The sequence below is a fragment of the Coloeus monedula genome (genome assembly GCF_965178545.1).
Source record: "Coloeus monedula genome assembly, chromosome: 7".
Classification (NCBI taxonomy): Eukaryota; Metazoa; Chordata; class Aves; order Passeriformes; family Corvidae; genus Coloeus; species Coloeus monedula.
Window position 1 is genome coordinate 12,341,657 of NC_138787.1, and position 25,395 is coordinate 12,367,051.

The window sequence follows — 25,395 nt, forward strand, 5'->3', positions numbered from 1 at the left end:
CAGCGGCCCGGGAAGGGGTCTGGCAGCGGCTCGGGAAGGGGTCTGGCAGCGGCTCCACGGCCTCCGTGTGCGCAGCAGGCCAGCGGGAAGAGCCGGAACGGAAGCTTCCCGGAACCTGTCTGTCTGGCCCGCGCTTCCCGCAGCGGCTGGTCCTCGTGTGGGTTCCGGTTCCGGGTGGCGGCCGCGTCCTGAGCAGGGTCGCGGAGCGGGCAGGTACCGCGGGCGGGGCTGGCACCGGCACCGGGCCGTGCTGCTGCCGCCGGGGTATCCGTGTGCGGGCAGGGCAGGCGGCGGCGGGGGTGGAAGTGGGGGTGGCTGTCAGTCCGGGTTGTGCCCTCCCGGCCCCGCTCGGTCCGACCTCTGGGCACAGCTTGTGCTGGTTCTTCTGGCAGAGAACGCCTGGCTGGTGCTGCAGCGCAGCCCGCTGGCCGCGCCGTGTGCGTGACAGGGCATAACCTCCTCTCTTGTAAAAAGTGAATATTGGTAGGAGAGAGGCCTTGGGTTTCTATGACAAGGTTGGAGACTGGGGTCTAATTTGGGGGGAGCTTTTCGGGTAATGACGGCGCTAATGCTGCTCTCCAAGTTTCCTCATGCAACGAAATCTTTGCTTGTTTCCACGGCCTGCAGTCATCTTCAAAAGTTATAGGCTTTGAAGCTGTGTTCTGCATTCCAGTCAATTTTCTAAACTATAAGGACAGTAAATCTGTTCTTTGCTACCTGATATGTGTTAAAATGGGAAACCTTGGCTCAAAGAAGACTCAGGTGCTTTGTGAAAATGGAGCCTTAAAAGCTGTCATTTTCTTCCAGTCCTTCATGATCTTGCTGAAAATGTTCACCTTCACATGTTTTTAAGGAGAAACTTAATATTTTTATAGTTCTCCAGTGTGTATGTAAATAAGGCATATATTTTTCAGCCTCATCAAGCGACTGGTAAGGTGCATCTCCTTGTCCACCCACCTCCCCTGGAACTGTTGATTGCCACAGGTATATCTGTCTGAACTGGAGGCAGCTGAAAAGGAGCTGAAGAGCTAAGTCTTTGTTTTTCTCAGGTTTTTCTTCAGACCTTAACAAGTGTATAGAAATAAGATGATGCTCTCTGCAAAGTAACAAACTGACGTTTTCCTGTAGGCATGGGACATGGAAGTGAACACGGCCATGGCCATGACAAAGTGGAACTCCCTGACTACAGGCAGTGGAAGGTGGAGGGAACTCCACTAGAGGAGGTGCAGAGAAGGCTGGCTAAACGGGGTCTGAGGGATCCGTGGGCTCGGTAAGTGCAAGAGCCTCAAAAGTCATCTTGATGTGTCATCTTGTAGCATCAACCAGACCTTGTCATTGTAGATAATTCTTTCTTCAGTGAAAATTAGTCAGAATTTCAGTTAAGTCTTGGTTTACTTTTTGCATGAAGGTCACACCTTGCTTCACCTTGACCAGTCTCCACATCTTGCGAGGCTGCCTTGCGTTTTGTGATGTTTCATGCTGACACAGATCAGGCACAATGACCAATACCTCATCTACCAAAACAACTAAGTAGTATTAGGTCTGCACATAACGAATAAGCCTGTCCTCCTCTGCAAAGAGATTGTGTGCCTCAGGTCTTGATGAAGATGGTGGAACTTGCACTGACATTCTGAGTGGGAATAGGATTCCTCATATACAACAGGAGGCCTTTATCTGAAAAGAAGAAATGTACATGTATACAGGATAGAATTGCATTCAGCTGTGAATGACATAATGGAGAATCAGCTTTTTACTTCTCATGTTACCACTCGACAATTAATATCTCCTCCTTTTTAGATATTTAGGCAGCTGTTAAAACAGGGCTTAATGTGTTTCTCCCACATCATGAATTATGGAATATTTTGTTCAACCACCCTTTCATCTTGGGGAATAAAAATACCAAATGTTTTGTGCTGAGTAGTCTGGCCTTTCTGTAAGGGAAAAGTTGCATGAGCAAACTGTTCCAGGAGTCTTCATAGAAAAGGCTTCACTCAAATCATTACAAGAAAAATGGAAGAGCAAATAGGTAATCCGTTAAAAAGTTGTTTCATGCTATAACCTTTAGAGGGGTTTGAGGTTGACAGCACTTTTTTCTTTTCTTTGGAATAGTTTAAAGATGTAAGCCTAAAGTAAAACATACTTTTAATGATGATAGGAATCATTCAAAATATCAGCCCTTAATGAACTTTCCAGGCTTCTGTCACATTTATCTTGCCTCCATTTTTGTGGAGTGCAAGCAGCATAAGATTTTTTCCCTTTGGTTCACACAAAATTGTTTTCAGCAAGCAATAGGCTTATTCCCATTTAAGAAAGGAAAAAAGAAGATACAGTTTAATATTGTAAGTTTAGTGTAAATTAACCTGACCGTTAGTGCCTATACTTCCAATTTCAGGAAGTGCTGCAAAACAACACACTGGAAAAGAGACTGTAATATTTATTGCCCCTCCAAGATAAACTAAAATTCTTGTTTCTCTGGTAAAAGAAGGGGATTGAACCAATCACGGGTTCAAATAAGGAACAAAGTCAAACCCAAAGCATGAGATGATTCCTTCTGAACTTTTAAAATTTTATGTAAAGTAGTATTTCAATTCCATAGGACAGTACAAGTATCATGCCAATCTTCCTTAACAAATGAGAAATTAAAGTATCATGTTACTTGCTTCAGTAGTCTGGAAGAAGATTGTATTATTAATGTCTTGCACCACAAGTCTTGAAAAAGTAACCCTCTTCAGAGCTCCCTCCCCTTTGGTATGCTGAGTTCATTTTAACAGGGAATTTGCTTTCAGCCTGTATGCCAAATGCACATTAATGTACATATGACATCTTTCACAAAGCTTATTTTGTATTTAATATTTGGAAACTTTGTCTGTATCAATTAGACCTTTTACTGGCACCTAGAAGATACTCTTCCATGCCAATATGCTTTCATCCTGAGTCACAAAATCCATCTGCACAAGATTATCTGTGAATAAGTATCTGTCCCCCTTGTTTTAAACCCCCATATCTTCTACCACAATGACAGATCTTATTTTATTGCGTGCTTCTTTTTCCTTTTCTTAAGGTCTGTTGAGTCCTTACAACAGACAAACTACACCCATCTCCATAGATTACACTGGTTGTGCTACAAATAAGTATTTGTAGTCAGTTAGAGCAGTGACTAATGTTTCAATAATGATGTAGGTTGAAAACAGTAAGGCAAAACAGTGTGAGGTTTGTACATACCCTGTACAAGCTAAACACCATCTTTTCGATTTTTTTTTTTTTAATCATCTGATTCTTGTATAGTTAAGTGTTATATTGTGAAACAGAAAGTGCCTGAACACTAAGATGAGTTATCTATGTCTGCAAAAACTTTCTTTGTAAGATTTGACTGTGCTACATACTGTCTAGCACAGTGACTAGCCTTTGTACTTAGTCCAATCCATGCAAGTGCTAGTGGGCACTGACTTGTTGCAGAGTAAAAACAGAAGACTACAATTACATGATTTTGGGGAGGTGATTCTGTTCCTATAATTGTGTTGTTTGCTGGCAATCCTTGTATCTCAAGTTACATGTGTGAGGGTTAGAGTTCATATCATGAACTTTACTTGTAACTCCTGATACTTAAATGACAGAACATGCCTCAATGTCTATGTGATTGTAATACCTTCATCATTCTTTTATATATATATTCCTGTTAATGTATGTCACAGTGGCTCCACTGATCTTTTTTCCTTTGGTTTCATTTTCCATCTAGTAATGAAGTCTGGAGATATATGGGTGGCTTTGCAAGACCTATCACCGTAACAGAAGTCTTTACTAGGGGACTCAAGTGGGGAGTTGCAGCTTTTGTCATAGCTCTGGGCATTGAATATGCACTGTTTCCTCCAAAGAAGAACGGAGGCCATCACTGAAGATCAAATGTGGCAACTTAATACTTACTAATCATAAGCTGAAGCATACATAAGCCTGCTGCTCACTCTGTACTTATAATATGCATATTAAAGTCTGTCACAGGCAAACTCATGTTTCTTTGATGTTATTATACGTTTGTGGAAGGATCAAGAAACAGCCAGAGCACTTTAACTGGCTTCAATCTGGGGAAAAAGCCCAGCCCAAGATGACTCTTGGGTTTGCTGTATCATCCTTTAAAGAGCAAGATAAACAAACTATCAGACCAGCTCTTTTCAAGCCCTGCCAACATTGTGTTAAATGAAGCTGAGAAGTGTGTTGCTTTTAAGAGAACATTTGTACCATAATTATAAAGGTTTAATAACTATTATTTCCCAGTAAGTGGTAATGAATGACTTTGTCACTTCTTAGAAGTGTTTGTTACTGTTTGCTCTTATGTCTCTAAATAAGAATAAATATTACCTTAAAGCTTTAAAAACTGTCCCAGACTACCTTAAAGTACATGAAAATACCAAAGCTTATACTTGACCCTATTGAACAGTTAATTAGCTTGGTAGACACTATGCACCAGAATAATCTGTGTAACATCCAGATATCAAAAATTACATTGCTGCCACCTTTGCTTAGTAAAGTAGAATAAAATGTTTAACTCAGCAATAACTGTACCTTATCCTAAAATTACTTCCAACATACTTGGCTGTAATGTGAAAAAAGAGAGAACAGTTTTTTCCTTTGCTCTGGTGTATTTACAGATTTATTTATTTTTACATCTAGTCTCTTCTAGTAATTTGTTTTAAATGCCCTGGTATCCCTTAAATTATCTTAGCAGCTTCTGGAGTGCTATAAGAATGCCTGGATTGAAGATTGTAGCAGAAAAGGACCCGTGGGCAGTATATGTGCTCTGCAGCACTAGGAATTACAATTATCTGAATATCCTACTGTAAATTTTGTTATGCCATTAGTAACAAAGTAAGGAGGATATATTACATAGTTTTTTAATCCAAACAACAGGATATCTGTGTCACTAAAAAGAAAAGCAAAATTAGACAAGCAAGTAAGAAACTATAAATGCCACTAAACAATTACATAGTGTACTTCCATGGTGAAGAAATTGAAATTTTTAAATAATCCTGTCACAAATTGCAGGTTTAAAAAGAAGTTGAAGGTCCTACCAAAACATGGCTAAAATATCTTTTTTTTTGAAACATATATATTCACACACAATTTTTCTGAGTGAGATTATAATAGAGCTTTATTTTTAGAGCCAATAAAAAACATTTATTACTGTGTGAGTGCAGATGTACTGTTCAGTGGAGTTTGTCATCTTTGTATGACATTGCTCAAGGCACTGTTCATAGTGCAAATATTCATTTTACTAAACTCCTCTTGCCTAATCCTTTTCTCAAACATTCCTATCCAGCTGCATCATTCTCTGAAAAACAAATCAAGGTCTGTTGCACAAAATATTTCTATTGTCCCTTAGGCAGTCTTACCCAGAATACACACTTTCAAAGGCTGGTGGTACTCACTGCTTGTTTTCTATCTGGTTCCAAGACTAAGAGTACAGAATTTCAGATGGTGATGCCTTAGGTTTTAACTTTCATATTTTTCAAATCCTGTACTGCCTAGTGTGTAACTCTGAAGTTTCTTGTAGCCTGTTAACTTCTGCTCTCTCATGCTAGGTAGACATAACAAAGCCTCTCCATGCCTGCTCTCCAAGGACACTTAGATTGTCCTAGGCCAAAAAGTATAAACCAAAAGCCTCTAAAGGGAGGGGCAAACTTGGGATAATTACATCATTAACTGAAGCTTTAACCCTGATATGCAAATGAACCAAACCTATAAAAGGATGAAGAACTCGTGACCTGGGGTCCATCTTGGCAGTAGCCTCTGGCTCCCCAGGGTACCTTTGAAGGCCTTTCAAATAAATACCTACTTTTATTCCCTTACGCATGTCTAGTCGCTGTTTCTAGGAGGCCTCTTAAGGCATCAATGGTTGTTCAGGAAAACAATTAAGAGTTAATTGTTACTATGTTAAGAATTGTTACTATGTTACTAATGTTAATTACATTCAGTACAATCAGTCTATTTAAATGTTACAAGCCTGCCGCTTCACTGATACAGCAAATATATCAAGCATATTCAGTTAGACTAGACTAGTTTTGGTAAAATTTATGCAGTTGTGAATTAAGGTGGTATCATTTGGTGGTTTAATAGCCAGATGGCAGCCACTACCCGAATTATGATGAACATATTTTGCCAATATTGTAGAATATGTCTCATCATTGTTACACATACAGTACTCATAAAGATTTTTCTTTCACAGGTATAATAATACCAATCCTGCCTGGGGATGGAGTTATTTCCTGTGTATTAAAATAATAGTACCAAATGTGTCTTCACTGTAACCATAGCAATGTCTGTCTTTATATTAAAACAGTCTTTCTACCAGCATAGATATTTTACAGTGCTAAAACGAGGGTCACAAACAGCAGTGGCACCTGCAGGTGAGGAACATACATGATTGTAATACCACAGTCAGGAAACTCTTTTTGTATCATAAGGTCTGAAAAATAAAAGTGATGATGCTCCATTTTCCAAAATGCAGGTGGAAATCTCATCTCCATCAGTAGTAAAGGAGCTATTTTTGCTCCCTTGGAAAGATAACTTGTGATTTATCTATTGTTTTTGATTATTCTACCTATGATATTTACATCACTAGCATAATCTTCCAAATTTGTGTGTTACACAAGAAGAAGAGTAGTTTAAGCAGCTAAATAATTCCAATACAATAGTGACTACATTGTAGTATAAACTGGCTATCTCTGAAGTTCCTATTTCTGAGCATAATAGAATAACTGTTCTCATTACATGAGGCACCTGTAGTTTAAATAGTAGACTATAACCTTGATTGTGTTATTAACCTGCCTTGAAATCTCTCCTGAAAACCTTAATAAAAATTTTTTTAAACTACAAGCTTCTATCCTGCAATTAGATCTTTGCCAGATCAGCTTTTATTATCTAGACCTTCTACATCAGTGCAAAAATATTCTCTACATGTGGCCAATTGAAGTCAGGAGTATTTGCTTCAAGGGGTTTTACAAGGAATGTACTCAGGACCCATCCTTGTCTTCTAATTAATTTACTGATATCATCATGGGTATCAAAACATTTGAAGATTCATCCAAACTGTTTTACATGTATGACAGGGAACTGATTTTACAGATGTTCTATACGTTCTCTGTTTTCAGCTGTAGGCCCAGTAAAAATCTGAAAATCTGCAAGTCAGATAATCCTTTCACAGTTATTCCAATGGAAAAGGAAACCCCTGGAAAGTAAGTCACTTCCCTTAGTGACCAAGCCTTTTAATAATGAAAGCAACACCAATATGTCACAAATGACACCATTTATATATAGAAATTGAGTTCACTCATCCTGATCTAATTTTGAAATTAAAGCATAAAAGACAAGTATCAAGTTCATAGTATTTTAGAAGGCATAAATTCTTAAAGTTTTTTACTTATATAACTAATCTACAAAATTAAATAGCTCAAACCTGTTATTAAAGCATATCAAACGAAGTATGTCCAAGCCAGAGACTTGTATCTAAAGCCCTTTGCATCAAAACATATAGGACCATCTCAATCACATCTAATCTTACTGGTATGCTCCATGTTGTACATTTATGCTAATTTACAACTCTAGTCTGCATGAGTACCTATCTATGAAGACAATGTAGTATTTTAAATTAGAAATGGGGAAGAATTAAGAAACTTGCATACAGTTTATAAATGCTGCCTATAAATAGATGGAAACTGCTTAATAAGCATATAAAAATTAGGTAAATTAAGAAAAAAGTGGAACAAATAGTATATTGGTAGCTTAAGCAATGGCTGTCTTAAATTTGTAAATCATTCATTCAACCATTTTTGAAAAAATAATGCTTCATAAGCCCACAGCCATACTATCTCCTTAAACCTCTTGTACCAACCTGTACAAGTCTCTATGTGCTTGTATGGAACCGATCCAAGGAGAAGTTGTGCATACTAATTCACAGTAGGTAGCTGGTTTCCTTCTGAATCAGCTACATCTTCATAGCGGGGATATTGCAATACCCTTGAATGATTGATATTACACTGAGAGCCTGACCATACAATTTCAGTAAGAATACAAGTATTTTTTCAGAACATAAAGCTGTCACTTGGTACAAATGCTAGTGTGGGCGATTATTTTCTCTTTTTTCTCTGCAGCTCCAAAGACAGCGCAACTCTTTGTGTGTGTTACTCCCAGAGTACTGCGCTTCCACAGCTCTGTTTTTAGCAGCACCAAAAAAATGACTCTGTTTCGCAAATGCTTTGAACTCCATTGAGCTGGGAGTTGTCTGATTGCACCATATATGGAGGTGGCTTTTGTCTAGTTCAGCAGATAAAATAAAATTTCAGATTTTAGGCCTTTTGGAGAGCAGCTCCAGATGCCAACGCATCCCGCAGTAAATAGCTTCATGAAAGTTGCTAGTTTATGTGAAGGGAATTGCAACGCCCAGTTTTCAGGAACAAGGCGTTACGTAATATTTACTTAAGATTATACAACGGGAAGCATACAACTTTCACACAACTGTACATTATCCTCACTATGAACGAACAAATTCAGAGTGAGTCATGAACCATTCAAGGCGTTACGTCTAAACTCCTGCCAAAACATGTGCTCACGCTGACAGCAGGTCACCGAAAAACCTGCTATTACTCCATAGATCGCAGGGCCAATACAGAGCCGTTCTGTATTCTGTCAGTCCCCAGACCAGCAGCAGGACAAAAACACAGCCTGTGCCCATGCTGAACGCGGCACCGCGCCGCCGCCATCTCTCACAGCGCTGCCCCGTCTCTTGTGTCCGTGCCCGGGGGAGGTGCCGGACGCCGCAGGCCCTGTCCCGCCTCCATCCGGTGGGAGCTGGGCGGCCGTGTTTGTGCAGCCCCGAGTTCCGTCTCCAGAGGTATAGTCGGAAACAAAACTAAACCTATCATCCTTTCTCCCCCCCGGGCCCGGGGCTCGGCAGCCCGTGTGCCGATACTGCCCTGGCTCCGCCCTGCTCCAAATGCCGGACCTGGCTGCTGTAGAGACTTCCCCGACGCGTCTGGGTGCGTTATATCTTCCCCCGCTCCTTTCCCCCCTCCTTTCCCTCACACTTCCCACCCTGCTCTTTCAGCATAGGCGGCCCAACACCCCGTGCTCCGAGATCGGGTTCCCGTCTCTGTTCACGGGGGAGAGGCGTCCTGCAGAGCCGGAGCGTCCAGCGCAAGCGAGGCTGGAGCTCGGCCTCGGCCCGTGGCGAGAACCGAAACCGAGTGTAATTTAAAATGACGTACTTAAAAAGTTGACAGGAAATCTGCGTAAACCACGTTTAGTTGTTGGGGATTTTTTGTTTGGTTTTGGGGTTTTTTTTGATTTAATTAGGAGGACTGGGGTGTTAAAACAAATTAGCGTGGTCATACTAGTTTACACCGAGAGAAAACTATTGAAGCATAAGGAATGCGACGGCTCCCTCAGAAATTCCCTGCTTTTCCGGAGTACGTTGGACAAGTCCTGTTAGAGGGCGTAGGCCAGTGAGGAAACTGGGAAATGTGAAAGCTGAGGAGCATGCTCTTCAACTTTGAAAAATGCCAGATGGCCCTGGCTCCAAGTGCAGTCGTTCACCACCGCCACCTTTTCAAACAATGCAGAGTAGAGGAAGCACGAAGCACAAAGCACAGTCAGTGCCGCCCGTAGCCAGGTCATCTTTTACTCTCTCCTTCCAACACAAGGTCTTCCACATGAGTTCGTCTTGTGAAAGAAAGGTAATTTTCCAAATCACAACGACACCCACTGGTGTCATATCCTGGTTTTATTGCTGCAGAGATGACTCTGAAACGTTCAAGATACAAAATGCCAGCAAGGAGTTAACTGGAGCCTTGTGCACCTTTGTGTGAAGTTATAGTATGTTATTTCCTGCTCCTTGCAAGGATGGGGGGAAAAAAAAGCCTAATTATGCATGCATGTGAACACAAAAATTATTGGGGCAGCTTTATCTCTGATGAGTATGAAGTGTTTTATTTGGTCTTAGAAGATAAACTGATTTTTCTCTCCTCCTTGTAGAGAATTTACATTCAGTAAGTCATCTTGTTGCAGGGTCCAGATAATTGAAAGCTAGGCTGCTGGGTTTATGTTGTGTTTGCTTTTCTCTTTTTCTTTAACTTTTGCAGCTATAATAACTGTATTTGTGATGTTTTAAAAAGTGGTCATCAGATGGAAGAGTGGAGCATGATGCTTTTGATCTCTTACGGTGGCGTGGATCTGGCTAAGATGTACACACACGGAATGTATCAGGCTTGCCCCAGTCCTGTGACATTCCTGCTATCAAAATATGGGCACATGGCTTTTGGATGCAAAGTTACAAACTGTTTTAGTTTATACTAAGAAGTTACTTCCTGTTGCTCTTACTCATTCCCCACTCAGTACCCAAAGAATATTGTTGGCAAATCACTGTATATGCACAGTTGGTTTTCCTTTTATTTAGAACATCATTCCTGGTTCACTGCAGTCATAAATAAGAACGACCCTTGGTCATTTTCTTTGGTTTCTCCTCCCCCATAAAATTAGGAAGTAGGCCCCCCACAGTAATTTGTGGTCTTGATATTTGTCCAACAGAGAATGAGTTGATGTAATCACTGGAAAATCCTATATGGAAACCAATGTGTACTGGATCTAGATCAGTGATTTGGCAATGGTCAAATGCCAGTTTTCCAGTGTTTTTGTGAACAGATTTGCATACAGGTAAGCGAATTTCAGCACTGAGAGTATAATCAGCATTTTTTTATAACGTGCATGTGGTGTATCATATAGAAAGGAAATTCACAAAAGAAGATAATTCATATGTGTGTTTTAAAGGCAGATTATTTTTAAGTTAACATATAAATAGTAATTTTGCGTGTCTGAAATTTCAACTCAGTAGGAAATTCCTCCCTACCACCCCTCCCCCCCCCTTTTTTTTTTAACTAGTTTTAAAAGATTAGGTAAAAATCAACTGGAGTAGTTCAAAAGTTTTTCTGATATTTCCAAAAATGGCCAAAAGTTGTTAAATTCCTGTTTCACTTTAGACTTCACGTTCTTTTGAAAGTCCCTGCTGAATGTGCCTGGGAGGTACTTTCATATGAAGGTGCTTTGTCCCTCTTCCTTCTTGACTGCATTATGTCATGAAAACAGTCTGTGTCATTCTGCAGAATGCTCACAAGTGTTTGATGCTAGATTGAAAATAAGTTATCAATAAATATGCTTTTCTTCTGATAGAAAACTTTCCAAAACACATTACAGTACATGAGGGGTTCCTCTGCTTATCTTCTGATATATTCTTTTAGTGGGCAGTCCAGGAGTTTAACCAAATCTGTTTCTTCCTTGCTGAGGAGATGGTTCTAGTTACTTTTCATTTAAATAGCACTAGGAGAAAAAAAAAAATAAAAGCTTTTAGATGAGTTTATCTCACCTGCTTAATTTATGGACACAACATATGACACTGTTGATTGTTAACTTCCAGAATGTGTAACAAAAGGCTGAAAATGCTTTAAAAAAATCTTATCCAGGTGCTAGAATCTTTTGGTGTATTAGGCTTTGAAGTTGAATTGGCTTTTGCTTTCCAGTACAGTTTAAACAAAACTCTGCAGTATACTGATCAAACTCTGTGAAAGGACTAAGATTTGTCTTCAGGTTTGCTCATTTCCCCTTTTTCCATCTATGTCATGGAGGTCAGAGGAGGTTAGATAGAATTTCCATGGTTGGTGGCAGTGGAAATTGAGCATAGCACCCTACTGATTTTGTTAATCACAAGACTGGGGGTTTTTCTAGGTTTGAATTTTTTTGTTTCAGTTTTCAGGATGGTGATACATGCATGCGTCATGAAGAAAAACGTGGTCTGTGTCTTATCTATACCTTCAGAATTAACTAATTTGCATACTTAAGATTGAAATATTTTCTCTGAGTGGATTTTCAGTCTTTCTGGGCATAGAGGGTGTGTGTAGAGAATCCTTATAACCCCACTAACTCATTCAGGTTGGAATCACCTTAAATGATGTTAATAATAAGAAAACCCACTCCTGAATTAACACAGATAATTAGTGTTTTAAAAACTACATATTATCTTGCTAGTATTTCCTCTATTTTTGCTTCATTTAAGACAAATTGCATACCTGATAGCAGTGGTTTTATATGGTTGGGAGGTTTTTTCTTCATTGTTTTGTCTGTGTGTGGTTGCACTACCTTTGAGTTCTAAAAATTCTGCCTGAAAAATGCCTTGAGACTTTTAGGGGGGAAAAGGTGGTGATGGTGAGAGGAGTGGAGGGTTGCTCGGAAAAGGGCAGAGCTTTCAGAAATGCTTAATCTACCATTCATCAGCAAGCTGATGATTTTTGTTTCACTTCCTATGGAATATACAGACTCGGGTTAAGGTAATTTACTCTAAAAAGAACTTGTTTGTCTTTCTGATTAATATGACCTTCCAAATACTTTTAGTTTTGTAATGAACAACTGGGAGAGTCCCTTGGATAAAGGATGTCTGTGTAGTATATGTTGGAGTGTTAGTTGAAAGTGAAATACTTCAGATAGCAGAGCTAACTGTGAACTTGTGCAGCAGAACACTTATTTATTACCTTTTAATTCTCTCCCACAGAACTGCCCTTGTAAAAATGCATCTAGTTAAGAATGAACACAAGAGAAGTGCTGTGGTAGACACGGGCTTCATATCATGTTGGTTTCCTGTTTAAAAACCAGTAGGCTGGCAATTTTAAAAGAACAGCAACAAAGTGATGACCAGGTGCCAAGTGCCAGCTTTCCTTATTCATCAGATTCAAGAAGAATTGGATAAAGAAGAAGAAGAGATGATGGTTTTCCTGTGCCGAGACCTTGCTCCTGATTTGGCCAATGCTGATATTAAAGAGATCTTGGTGGCTTTGAATGAGAGGGAGAAACTGACTCCTGTTGGCTTGTCTGAGCTGTTGTACAGAGTTAAGAGGTTTGACTTGCTGAGGAGGATCCTGAACACTGAGAAAGCAACAGTAGAAGCTCACCTTGCCAGGAGTCTCAGACTTATCCCTGATTACAGGTAATATATCTATTTCAGATTTCAAAACTGTACTATCTTGTTCAAAATAAGTGGGTTCTTTTCTTCCTTTGTTTGGGGGGGGGAGGGAGGGTGGTGTATGGGTGAATTGGTTTTTATTTATTTTCTTAAATACTTCACAGATTCAGAGAATATTCATTGAAGGTAGAAGAAAAGCAGAAAAAGACATTATACCTAGACTTACAGTCAAGTTTAGTCCCTTAATTAAACTTTTGTAGTTTCTTACCAGTCATGGCATTTGAAGCATCTATATTTAAGGAGTTTGTGTGTTTGTGAATAAAACCAGTGATGTTTGTAGAATTCTGAATTAGCAGATAAAAGTGACACTTTAAAGGAATATCTTTAGTTAGAGATACTTTCTTTTCTGGATGGATTTGGGCACATAGCCATGTGGCATAGCTTTTCTCAAAGGACCTCTCTCTTACTTCTTTTACTGTATTAGTTTTGAGAGGCTTAAATTAAGAAATTCCAGTTATTTTATTTGGAGACTTCAGAAAGAAAAACATGTACTCATAAGGAAGATTTTCCTGTATTAAATTCTCATTAAAATAAAAACCCTGTAACTAATAGGTAAAAAAATGAAGGATGTGTTCTGTTGTGTGATTCTTGCACTTCATCTCTATTAAACATTAAGGAAACTTCTGTTTTCCTAACAGTGGCTATTACACTGTCAGTCTGAAAAACACGGGTGCTGATTAGCAAGAGTAGGTATTTTGTAATTGGATCTTGAAGCAGGGTAGATTTTTTACCTGTCTATTAGTTAGAAATGGTAGATTAAGACTGGAACACGGGGAGAAGTTAAGTAGTTGGGAACAAGAGGAATCTTGCTGCAAGCTAATCCTTTAGAAATATCTCAACTTTATTTCAGGGTACTAATGGTAGAGATAAATGAAAATCTGGAAAAAGACGAAGTGGGTTCTCTTGGTTTTCTACTCAGAGATTATGCACCTCGTATGAAAATGGCAAAAGATAAGGTATGTTTTCCTGCTGGTATTCTCCTCTGGAGCAAGGAGAGGTTAAAGTAAGAAAAGAAGTAGCTAGACAGCAAAGGAGAGGAGACAGTATTGCAAGGAGTATTGAGGCAGGAGTACAAAAACATCAGGAATCAGACAAGAAGTAGTGGCTTCTACTTCATTTTGTTGACTTTTAATTCAAGGAAAGAAGCATGGAAAACTAGTAAAAAAGTAAGAGGGAACAGTGCTTGTTACACTGTACAGTGGTAGAATGACCTTCATAGGCAGAAGGCATTTTACAGAAGTCTTTCTTCAGTATTACTAACCTGAAAGTCCAAATAAGAATGATCTCAAACCAATAATCATTTGAACTGTATCTTGAATTACAAGGTCACTTTTGTTTGTGCTCTGCTCCACTTACAGAAGAACAGATATATTGTAATTACGTCTTTATACCTTTGCATTCTGAATATTTTATTAAATCCTCTGAGAAAGCAGAAATTCAGTGGAGAGGATTCAGAAACCTTGACCACTGTGCATAGAAGACTGAAGATTTCTGTCTTCTTCCTTTAAGGTTTTTTACTTTTCTATCTTCAGTCAAAGAAGGAGAGCAGCTTTGAAAATTACCCAAAGCTTTTCTTGCTGCTTGCTTTGTGGCATGCTAGGGGACATTCCCAGTGGCTGGCTTTGTAGCAAAAATGAAATACAAAACTGTTTCCTCAAAAATTTAAGATTTGTTTTTAAGAATATCACTTTGTAGTTTCTATTACTCCTGTGATAATACCAAGGATTCTTATGTCTTCCAGAGAATATTCTTAGAAGGTGTAACGTCTCTTATTGTTTATACAGCTGTTATGACCTCCCCATGGTATTTTCTGGATTGCTTTGTTACTTCTGATAGAGGACAAATTACTGATGCTTTTGGCTTTATGTTGCTATTCTAGAGTTTTCTAGCTCTTATAATTGACCTGGAGAAGCTAAATTTGGTGGCTCCTAATCAACTGGATTTGATAGAAAACTGTTTTCGAAGTATTCACAGGATAGACTTGATTAAGAAGATCCAGAAGTACAAACACGAAGGTAAGATGCTCTTTTTGCACTGGTTACTCTTGGTAGCAAGAATCAGATGTGCTTTTACTGAAGATAAAACTACGAGTTACAAATAAGGGTATTTGCATTTTTCATAGATTTAGGTTTTTAAAACAGTTGAAATATGATGGTGTATTTGTGTTTCTGTTAAATTTGCAGCTTCAATGTCCTCCGTTCATTCTCAGCCAGTATATGTAAATGCTCATCAGGCATCTCTCCCTAATCTCAATCTTATTGATCCTCCTTATAATTCAGGGGTAAGTATACAGAAGTGAAATGCATCCTTTATTTCTAAATATTGCCAGACTTTAAAAGGAGATCCATCTTTCAGAGCCTGAGGAATGAGAGATGGCTAGTGACTAAAATACTGCTTGGTTTGTTTCTGTTATTCCTTTTACACTCTGATTTTAGGGTCTTATTTAAATCTTCTGGCTGAGAAAGATGCCATTTAAAGGATACCTGTGAATTTTTTCCTATTAGTTGAACATACAAAATCTGTATCTTGGAAGTTTTTTTGTACTACACTGTGGAGTAAAAAGTTTTGCTTTGACTATTCTTCTTCTTTTTTGTATCTCTGGACATTTCAGGGAAAGTAGATTTTAATTTTTAAAGCTGAAAATTATAGCTTTTTTAAGAAGAGTTTTGGGGGGGGCAGGCGTTTGTGGTTTGTTTTAAACTCATTTTAAGAAGATACCTCAGTGTCTGAAAAGTCATCAAATTGTATTGCATGCAGTATTCTTTATATTTGGGTTAGCTCTGATACTGTATTAGTAGGACCTTTCTTAAAGTCTTAAACCTTGCTAAATTTGATGAGATTATTTCTGTCATGTGTTCAGTAAATACACAGCTCCCTGCTGCTCTACAGGAAGCAAAGTTCATATCTTCAGAGGGTTTTCCTTGCTGTTCATGACAAGCTGGTAATTGTTTTCTGAGGTGGAACAGTTGGGTGTTTATTTGTCTGTGCTCTTGGTAGGTTTTTTTAATGTTATGTTGTAATTCTGTTTAGTTGATAGAGATGAATCTAAAATATCCTTTTATTGAGGAAAAATGCTACTGTTTTATTTTGGAACATGTTTATTAATTCTTGAGGAGCGGGAAAATGATGCCTTTTTTCCTCATTTCAGATTCAGAATGAGAACACAGAAAAATTACAAAATGGATCGAGTCTTACTTTGGGTAAGAGCATTTTATCTAGGTTTTGATAATCTGAAAGAGCCAAATTATGGATTTCATTATATCAAAAGGACTCTTGTTTGATAGTTGTGTTCATGGCTAATCCTGTTAATAACACCAGGAGCAGAGAGTATTTGATACCTCTCAGAACTGAGCCTGGCCTTATTGTATGGTCTTGTATTTGCTTTACTTGTGCTGCCACATCTTAAAACATTCTTAAAAACTGTGAACTTCCACTGTCAAAACTTCTTAACAGAATAAATACTTTTATTAGTAAAACCATGGACAAGATTGACAAGCCAGCTCTGGAGGCCTGTGTAGTGCAGCTCTGCTCGTTAACTCTGGAGTAGGAAGTTTTTGTGTCATTTCAGCAGTGAACTCCCCGCCAGGCCAGCCAGGAAATTGTGCTTTGAATACCAGGTTCTTTCCATGTGTATTGTGTTTTCTCTGGAAACCCCAAATACCTCTCAAATACGGTGATTTTTAACATTAGTTGGCTGAATTCTTTCGGTGTAAGAGATTCTTTGTTTCTTCTAGCCCCAAGCAATGCAGAATGAAATCCAGATAACATTTTAGAGGTGAATAATTTAGGGATTTTTAAACTTCAGTAGCATACATAGAAACTAAGAGGTCCCAGTGGGTGAGAACTTTGCTGAACTAGATACCTTCTTCTTTGTAACTGATCTGGTATCAAAGAAATATCACTGGTACTTGCATACTGAGATTACTTCTGTTTGTTTTAATTGCAGCAGAACCAGTTCACCTGTCCATTCAGGAATCGGGATCAGTGCCACATAAGGTATGTGCTTGTGTATATGTATGCATGTAAATAAATATAACCTCTTTGGGTATTTACCTTAGTTTTCTTAGTGTTTCATTTTGAGATTTCCTTTAGTTGTGTGCAGACAGAACAATGTGTACGTCCTCAGCCATAAACAGGTTCTGTGAATTGTTTTTGCAGAATATATTTTTAATATAAAATATTTGTGCTACTCTGGAAGCAGCAGTGTGCAAAATGCACGTATATATGGTATGCACACAGAACTTGTGCATTTATTAGTGGAGGCCAAGTTGTTGGAGTTCCCACCTCTTGCCATCTGCATTAGAAATCACAGGGTTTCTTTGCATGTGTTCTTGATTCCCTTCTCCCTCTTTGCTCTGCAGGCAGAAGACAGACATGCTTTGGGTATTAATGATAGTAATGGCCTACTGCTATTTTCACTAGTTCTCCTGTAGGTCAGGAGCCAGGGAGTTACCTGTAGCAAATTAATTTGCTTCAATCAATTCTCTTCAGAGGGGAGAGGAGTTGTGATAGAGTCATTACAGATTATTTAGGAACAAGGAGGTTGTTCCTCTAAATTAGAAGATGTTCTGATGAGCAGTGCTTGCTTGCACACCTAAAGAACACAAAAATTCTCTACATTTATTGTATTGGCAGTATGAAGCTTGTACAGTTTTAGTCTCTTGTAAGGAATCTTTATGGTAGTGAGATTGCATAACACAAGACACAAAAACTAAGCCTGTACTAGAAATAGAGGGAAAAGAATCATTAGTCCCTTTCTCCTGATTTTTTGTTGTGTAGGTAAGACACATTACAACCCAGTAGACAGATTTCTGCTAGCTACTTGATGGAAAATAACAGAATATAATTTAATAGGTCTCACGTAAAATTTGAGAAAGTAGTGAAGTCTAAAAGTAGAGACAGTGATGTATTAACTTTGTAATTGTGCTTTCACATTTCTCAGACATGTGATGATCCTTACAGAATGCAAAGTCAGCCTTTAGGAATATGCCTGATAATAGACTGCATTGGCAATGACACTGGTAAGTCTGGAATTTGAAGTTCCTTAACTTGTTAATCTCAGTTAATTAGAACAATTTAGTATAAAGAATATGATGTACATTTACCAGCCAGATTAGGGTAATGTTGTCCTAGTCAGATAATCTGCCAATTCTAGTAAGTCTTCTAAAGCAGGGAGTTGGAAGGGCCAACCTCAGGTTAAAGCCAACTGTCCTAATAATTGGAAACAACCTTTGGTTTTTTTGGTGCAGAATCTCTGACTGAAAGAACTTGTAAGAGGATAGACTGAATTTTGGGAGGGAAGAAAAGAATGTTCAGCAACCAACAGAATAATTAGGCTTAAAGCAGTCATACAGTCATACAGCAGGTTATTGGCAGAGATAGTAAAGAGAGTGTTTCCCACCAGTTAACAAAACCAAAACCAAAGCTGTTGTGGATTTGAAGTGCAATCATATTGGACACCAGAGATTTTGAATAGCCGTGAGATCCTTTATTAATAATGCATCTGGGCTTCTGTCATATCTTGCACAGTTTAACTGAAATTGTCACTACAGCTGTCAGTGTGGTCACTGCCATGGGTGAAATGTGGGGGTTTCCTGACTGCCTTTCTAGAATCCAAGAATTAGATTTTTGCCTAGTCAAAAACATCCCTCATTCTCTAATCACTGTAACACGTGAGGCTAAAAATAAAAATTAAGAGAGCATTTGCAGTCAGTTCTGTAATAGGCTGGGAGATGTAGGGGAAGAAGAGGCTTTCTAGGCGTGTCTTTTGGTTTTCTCAAATGTAATGGTCCAGCAGATGGACTGTCTTAGAATTGTTGATGTAGTTGAAGAGCAGTGGTTGTGGAGCTCAGATACAGAAAGTCTGTGTCTCAGATGTTTGAAGTTACCAGTGCACTGTCAGCATTTAACACGATAGAAAGCAAGACTTTCACTGAAGTACATTATGGTGCTAGTGAGATTCAGAAGACACAGGGCATATGGCATTGCTTAAAGGTGTTTGCTAGAAAGGCACTCACCACTTAGGGAGTTGTTGTCCCACACTATTTTGAAGTCTGAGTACGCTAAAGAAAAAGAAGAGGGCAGGGAAAACATTAGGAATTGTATCTGTGGCATCCATTAGAATCTGTAGCTGACCCAAGATTTAATCTCCGGAAGGTGAACCAGTAGTAGATACTGTAGGATCAAGAATTACACTTTATAATGCCCAGTGTAAACAGCATGAATTTATCAAATGCTGATAAAATTCAAACTGAAATGCATCTTGCTGTTTTGTAAATAGCTGCTTTTGACTTTTCCATTTGGAAATCAATTTTAACCCGTACATTGTAAACAATCGGGAGAAAAGGCTAGTGTTTTATGTAGGGTGGAGATGCTGAAAAGTCAGTGGAGCTTTGTTGGGAGATGGCTAGTGTTGAAGAAACAGATAGTTTCTGATCTCAGGCTGCAGCATGTAATGCTGTGGTGTGTCTTGCCTTAAAGTATCCAAGGCTTATCATGTATGATTTCTGATTAATTGTTAAACTAAGGTATCAGCTCTAAGTTTCTGAATTGTTTTTTTAAACTGTGACAGTTAGTGTGTGTGGGGACTAAGGTGACACCAGGTTTTGTGTTTGTGTGTATATGGGCATGTGCCAGTGAGATCAGTACATTACAGGAAAAGCACTCTCACTGCGGTAATTCTCATTTTACACACATACTGCTGCCCCTGACTGATGGGCAGCTTCACTGAGTGTGTACCTGCTAGACCGTAGAGATACTGAATAGTCAGAATTTTGAGAGCATGTTTTATTGCATTAAATAGGGGAGATTTATCTTTCTGTTCTCAAATTTAAAATGTCTGGACAGTTTCTGAATTATTTTACAAAATTTAATCAAAACAGCAGAACTGGAATGAAACTTTAGTTCTTGTTTATCACTATATATCACTATAGTGTAGAGTTTGTATCTACCTTTTATTTTGCTGAGGAAAGTTACAAGTTCTGTTTCCTGTGTTCACCATGGGCTATTTGGGGAGAACAGTGTGGTAGTACAGCTGCTTTGCTGCTATTACCTCTGAAATAGCCTCTGCTACTTAGGCATTGTTAAACTTGTGAAGTCAAAGAACAGCTATGTGTAAGCTTCCTATGTGTGTAAGGAATTTTACATAAACATGGCACTTGGTAATTCTTTTCCTACCAGAAGCTGTTCATGGGCAATGTATATGTGCTTTATACTAAAGATATGGTGCTACAGGTGTAAGTCATAGTAGTAGCTTGTGGTTCTCTGAACACTTAATACCTGTGGTTTTAACCACTATGTGTCTGGTTTCACTCCCATACTAAGAAACATCGAAGTAGTTATTCAGAGTTTAGCACATTTTCCTGCAGCACAGGTTGACACAAATACAGTAAGAGTTAAGTCTTGGGATTTGGCTATCTGTCACAGTTGAGACTCCAGTGTCCATTCTTCACCTGGAGCTCATCACTTAAAATTTTATATAATAGGAAGCAAAAATGCCTGCAGCAGGTTCATTTTTGACTGAGGAAAGGGAACCTCTGTGTTTATTATGCAGTTCTGTATATCTTTAATAACCATTCAGAGTCATTTTGACAAGTTAAAAAGTGAAGCAGACTTCCCATGCTATCCAGATCACTCTTCATCATTTCAAGTGTGTTTTTTCTTGCCTTATATTTTAAGTCTTAGGAACTTGGAATACTGGCTCTGAATGAAGGCATGTAAGTGTCTGTGGAATTTGGAACAGATCACATGCCAAATAATGGTGTCTCTGCTGTCATGAAACATGTAACTCGCAGTAAAGACAACATGCATATAGTACTCTAAGTATGTAATGTACTGTGATCAACACCAAGTACTCCTGATTTTTTAATTATTGTGATAAACTACTTCGTTTCAATAGCAAAACACTGTGAATACTGTAATTCATTATAGTTGAGATTGAGCCTTGGTATGCTTTGATTTAATTAATTACATCTTGCTTCTTTCAGATGTGTTGGAAGAGACCTTCAGAGGCTTAGGCTATGATGTTCATTGTCACAGATACTTAAATATGAACTCCATGAATCAAACATTGCTTGAAGTTGCAAGGTGGCAGAAGCACAGAAATTGTGACAGCTTCATTTGCATATTGGTCAGCCGTGGAAATTCTCAGAGCATCTTCTGTACAGACCATACCTTTTCTGGATTCCCTTTGGAACAAATAAAGAAGCACTTCACAGCAGACTCATGTCCTGGACTTCTAGGAAAACCGAAGCTTTTTTTTATTCAGAGCTATATTGTGCCAGAAAATGAGCAGGAATGTACCAGTATGTTGGAAGTCGATGGGAATGGTGAGAATATCAGTGCTAAAGTCACTATCCCCCAAGCAGCAGACATCCTTTGGAGTCATTGCAAGGTGGATGTGTCTACACTAGAACAATCCCCAGCTTCATCCTCATACTATCTGCGTTGTCTGGCTGAACTACTCCGTAATCCTTACAAAAGGTAAATTAAAATAAGAGGAAAGAAATAACCCTTTTCCTATGATAGCTTGTTGTCATAGAAAACAAGAAACCTTAAGTTTCGTCTTGTCTGGTCCTAAAATGTGTTTTCTTGCAGTGTCATAGGCTAAAAGACAGGTATACCTGATCCTCACACAATTGCATAGAAAGGTAGCCTAAACTAGGAGTGGTAGTAGGAGAAGTTTCTTTATGGCACTGGGCTTTGCAGTGAGAAAGGAAGAACCTGTCCTGGATAATGTATGTCAGTGCTTTAGACAGGATTGGGAATCTTCCTTCTCCAAGATAAAAAGGCACATTCAAGGCTTCTGTTAAATTGAGCATTGCCATGTACCAATAAGAGCTCTGCTTGCGAATATAAAAAGTCAGTGCTTAAGTTCAGGAAAAAGGCAGTAGAGAGGGAAGGATTTTTTATTTTCTCTAAATTTAATTAACCCTTTGCTCACAGAGCCAATAGATTGCCAATATGTAATCTTGAATTTAAACTGTCAGAAAACTTTTGTCTATTTAAAGAGATCAAAAGGAATCTGAGAAAAAGGCAGATACATTTGGATATATAACTTACCAACAAAGGTTTTATTTATACAACTGATCTAACAAGGAACTGTTACTCAAGGTAATTGCAATGCTCACATTTAGTACCTTTTTACAAACCCTAAAGCCTTGTCATGAAATCACAGATCATCATGTCAGCATAATTAACATTACAACAATGATTTGGGTCATAAGAGTTTGTCTCAAAATGCATGTACAGCCTTGCATTTTAGAGGTCTTGCCTCTGCAGTAAAGACTGAAATTGCAAACTTTCTCCTTGCTGAATCTAAGGTTTTCTTGTCTCTTTTGAATTCTTAAATGTTGTCTTGCATCATTCTCTAATGGAACACTTTTTCTTTTGTTGCTGCAGGAAACTCTGCCTATTAGCTATTCATATGGAACTGAACAAAAAAGTTTATGATTGGAATATGACCGCTGACCCAAGCCAACAATACTCACTTCTGCTCCAGCACACACTGAGGAAGAAACTTTTTTTCCCCACTTAATTGCTGTTACAAAGTACATATCTGAAATGGTTATCAAGAAGCATTTGCTATGATGCAAACAGTTTCATGCATATATTTACTTTATGCATTGTTACTTCATGTATATCTAAAGTGCCTGTTGCTTCCAAACACAGGAATTTACAAGCATTTTAGTGTGCTAAGACACTAGATTTTGTATTTTAATATAGTAGTCTCTGAAAGCTTGGATGAGAATGGTAGCTATTGTATAGCACTGCAACAGATCTTGCTACTGAATATAACAGAGTGGAAAGAGGTCTACACCATATAGCTGTTGTGTTTTCCAAGAAAAAACAAGTGTTTTTATTGTTTCATTGGTGGTTCTTAACATACCTATTAGCAGTTAATGCTTAAACAAATACAAGCCAGCCCAAACCACTGAAATGCATGGATTACTTTCCCTGGCACCTAATAGAGGCAAATGTCTCAGGAAAGCATTCCTACCCAGTAATGCCAGATCTTTGCTAACAAGTGCTGCCTTGCATGCCTCTATAGACTGGCAAAACAGAAAGGAGGGAGAGATGGTCTTTTCAATAATCTGGATTCTGCCTTCTTGCTGCACATTAAAGATTGCGTTGTCAGAACTGTCCACAGCACACATTCTGTGTTAATAAATGAGACAGTCTGCCATGCTTTGGGCCAAGTATGTTTTCTGCTGATGCAAAAATGAGTCTACATGTGACCGGACATAAGAGTAATCTGCCACACAATTAAAAAAATGTGGGATTTTGTCAGATATTTTGTGGAAGCTGAAACGTGATTCACATTCACTGCACCAGGCATAGTTGTAAAAAGATACTTTAAAATATTTGAGCTTAAATGTGTGTAGCAGCCATGGGCCCTTAAGACTGGATTATGTTAAATACCCCATCCTCACTGCTGTTCCTTATGAAAAAGAATATGCCTCTATTAATTTATTTTTTTTTTCAAGTGCTTTTGTTCTTGTGAAAAAAAGTGAAAATTGTTTTAAATACAAAAATTTTTCTCCAATGTAGCAATTACCTAACATGAAAAGTTCAGTTAACCTGCTTGTTGTATAACAGTATAACTTGTATGGGGTGTATAAAAGTTTAGTGTCCCTGAACTTAGTGACAATAAAGTAGGCCACTTGTAAGTATTTAATTTTTCCTCATAATATAGTCTCCTATCCAGGAAAAAAAAATGAAGGCCTTGGTGTGCCTTGCTTGGTTTCTGGTTATGTTTTTTAATGGAAAAAGAGAAGGATACAAAAATGACAGATATGGAATCTTAGAAGTTACTTCCTGTGGTGCCTGATAAATGAAGCAAATAGTGGAACATTTCCTGTGGTTGTAGAAATAAGATGCCGTTTCAAGTTAGATATCTAAGTGATGTTAATAAATGTGATCTTCACAAATTAACTTCACTTTCCCATTTCCCTTACTAGCTTTTGCATTTGATGAGCACTTCTGCTAACCTATAGACAACCAAAAGCAGGGAGAATGGAACCAAGAGGAGGTAGATGAGGAAAAGAAATGTGGAAATTTTAAGCAGGAACAAGAAGGGGAATGGTAAAGAGCATCAAGAGAAGAACAAGTAGGGGAAAGACGATTTGGAGGAGAAATACAGTATCAATATTGGAAGGAGAAGAAAACAGGAAAAAGGAAGTGAGAATAATAGTGTCTATCCTTACAGACTCTAATGATGTGGTGAGTTGGTTGGTGTTTTGTGGATTGGTTGGTTGGGGGGTTTTGAGTAATGGTAAATAAACTATTTACTTAAAATATTAACAGTAGAATATATTCTGCTTTTACATGTGACAATGTAAGTTTGGTTTGAAGGTTAAGAAGTATATATGTTCTTTGCCTTACTGCAAGACACAGTAAGTAAAGTCCATTTCATTAAGAAATTATGCAGAAATGCTGTTTTGAAAACTAGAGGCTCATGTAATTAACCCTTTCAGTGGAAAAGGAAGGGAGTCTCTTTGTATATGGCTGCTTGGTTGGAAGTGATTACAACCCTCTAGAGAGTTGTGGGGACAAACATGTGTTGTGCAGCATTCATGGCTGTCAGATACCGATTTTTTTACATTGATGTTTTAATCCTCAGTAGATTCTTAAACCCTAGCACTCAAACTATAATCATTCACCTAAGCAGTATTTATTGCCTTGACACCTCTTTCAAGAGTGGTATTTGGGTAGGCTGATTTCCTGTACCTGCTGCTTAGTGAGAAGTAGTGAGTTTTTATGCAGGAATTTTTTGATGGCAGTTGTCTGTCACTTCTCCCATAGCTTATAGAATCATAGACTCATAGAATATGCTGAGTTAGAAGTGACCCATCAGGATCACTGAGTTGAACTCCTGGCCCTGCACAGGACACACCAAGAATCCCACCATGTACCTGACAGTGTTGTCCAAAAGTTGCTTGAGCTCTGTCAGGGTTGGCACTGTGACTATTCCCTGGGGAGCATGTTCCAGTGCCCAACCACCCTCTGGGTGAAGAACCTCTTTCTAAAATCTAACCTAGCTCTCCCCTGACACAGTTTCATTTCTCGAGGCCTGTCACTGGTCACCAGAGACAAGCAGTCAATACCTCTGCCCCTCTGCTTCTCCTCATGAGGGTGTTGAAGACTGCAGTGAGGTCTCCCCTCAGTCTCCTCCAGGCTGAACAAACCAAGTGACCTCAGCCTCTCCTCATAGGGCCTCCCCTCCAAAACACTTAGCAGGTTTCTGTGTCCCTCCATACACATGATAGGGACTGTCTCTTCTTGCTGTACTGCACACGTAAAATTTAAGTCTAGAAATGGATGAAGGGTGTGGACTGCATCCAAGT

General features: G+C 38.6%; 2 protein-coding genes across 3 annotated transcripts; both read left to right on the forward strand.

The window, feature by feature from the left end:
- Positions 1 to 79: 79 nt before the first annotated feature.
- Positions 80 to 4,001, forward strand: NDUFB3 (NADH:ubiquinone oxidoreductase subunit B3). Of its 2 annotated transcripts, none has more exons than XM_082284751.1 (3): positions 80 to 213; positions 1,129 to 1,270; positions 3,737 to 4,001. In XM_082284751.1, the coding sequence occupies exons 2-3, from the start codon at positions 1,131 to 1,133 to the stop codon at positions 3,891 to 3,893; spliced, it is 297 nt and encodes a 98-aa protein (XP_082140877.1). In that variant the 5' UTR covers positions 80 to 213; positions 1,129 to 1,130; the 3' UTR covers positions 3,894 to 4,001. The 2 variants fall into 2 exon arrangements, with proteins under 2 accessions (XP_082140877.1, XP_082140878.1); XM_082284752.1 differs by lacking the exon at positions 80 to 213 and adding an exon at positions 918 to 930.
- Positions 4,002 to 8,842: 4,841 nt separating this feature from the next.
- Positions 8,843 to 24,352, forward strand: CFLAR (CASP8 and FADD like apoptosis regulator). Its single transcript, XM_082284673.1, is given in 12 exon segments — positions 8,843 to 9,026; positions 10,573 to 10,698; positions 12,584 to 13,015; positions 13,902 to 14,007; positions 14,931 to 15,066; positions 15,235 to 15,332; positions 16,200 to 16,251; positions 16,998 to 17,047; positions 17,994 to 18,072; positions 21,037 to 21,532; positions 22,451 to 22,570; positions 22,572 to 24,352. Coding segments are annotated over 10 exon segments (1,473 nt in total). The 5' UTR covers positions 8,843 to 9,026; positions 10,573 to 10,698; positions 12,584 to 12,719; the 3' UTR covers positions 22,612 to 24,352.
- Positions 24,353 to 25,395: the final 1,043 nt, after the last annotated feature.

What these genes read in the sequence shown, in the direction of transcription:
- NDUFB3 (XM_082284751.1), top strand. Translation starts at nt 1,131, where the DNA reads ATGGGACATGGAAGTGAACACGGCCATGGCCATGACAAAGTGGAACTC. An exon ending in CTGAGGGATCCGTGGGCTCG is followed by an intron (nt 1,271 to 3,736) that starts GTAAGTGCAAGA and finishes TTTTCCATCTAG; the next exon opens with TAATGAAGTCTGGAGATATA.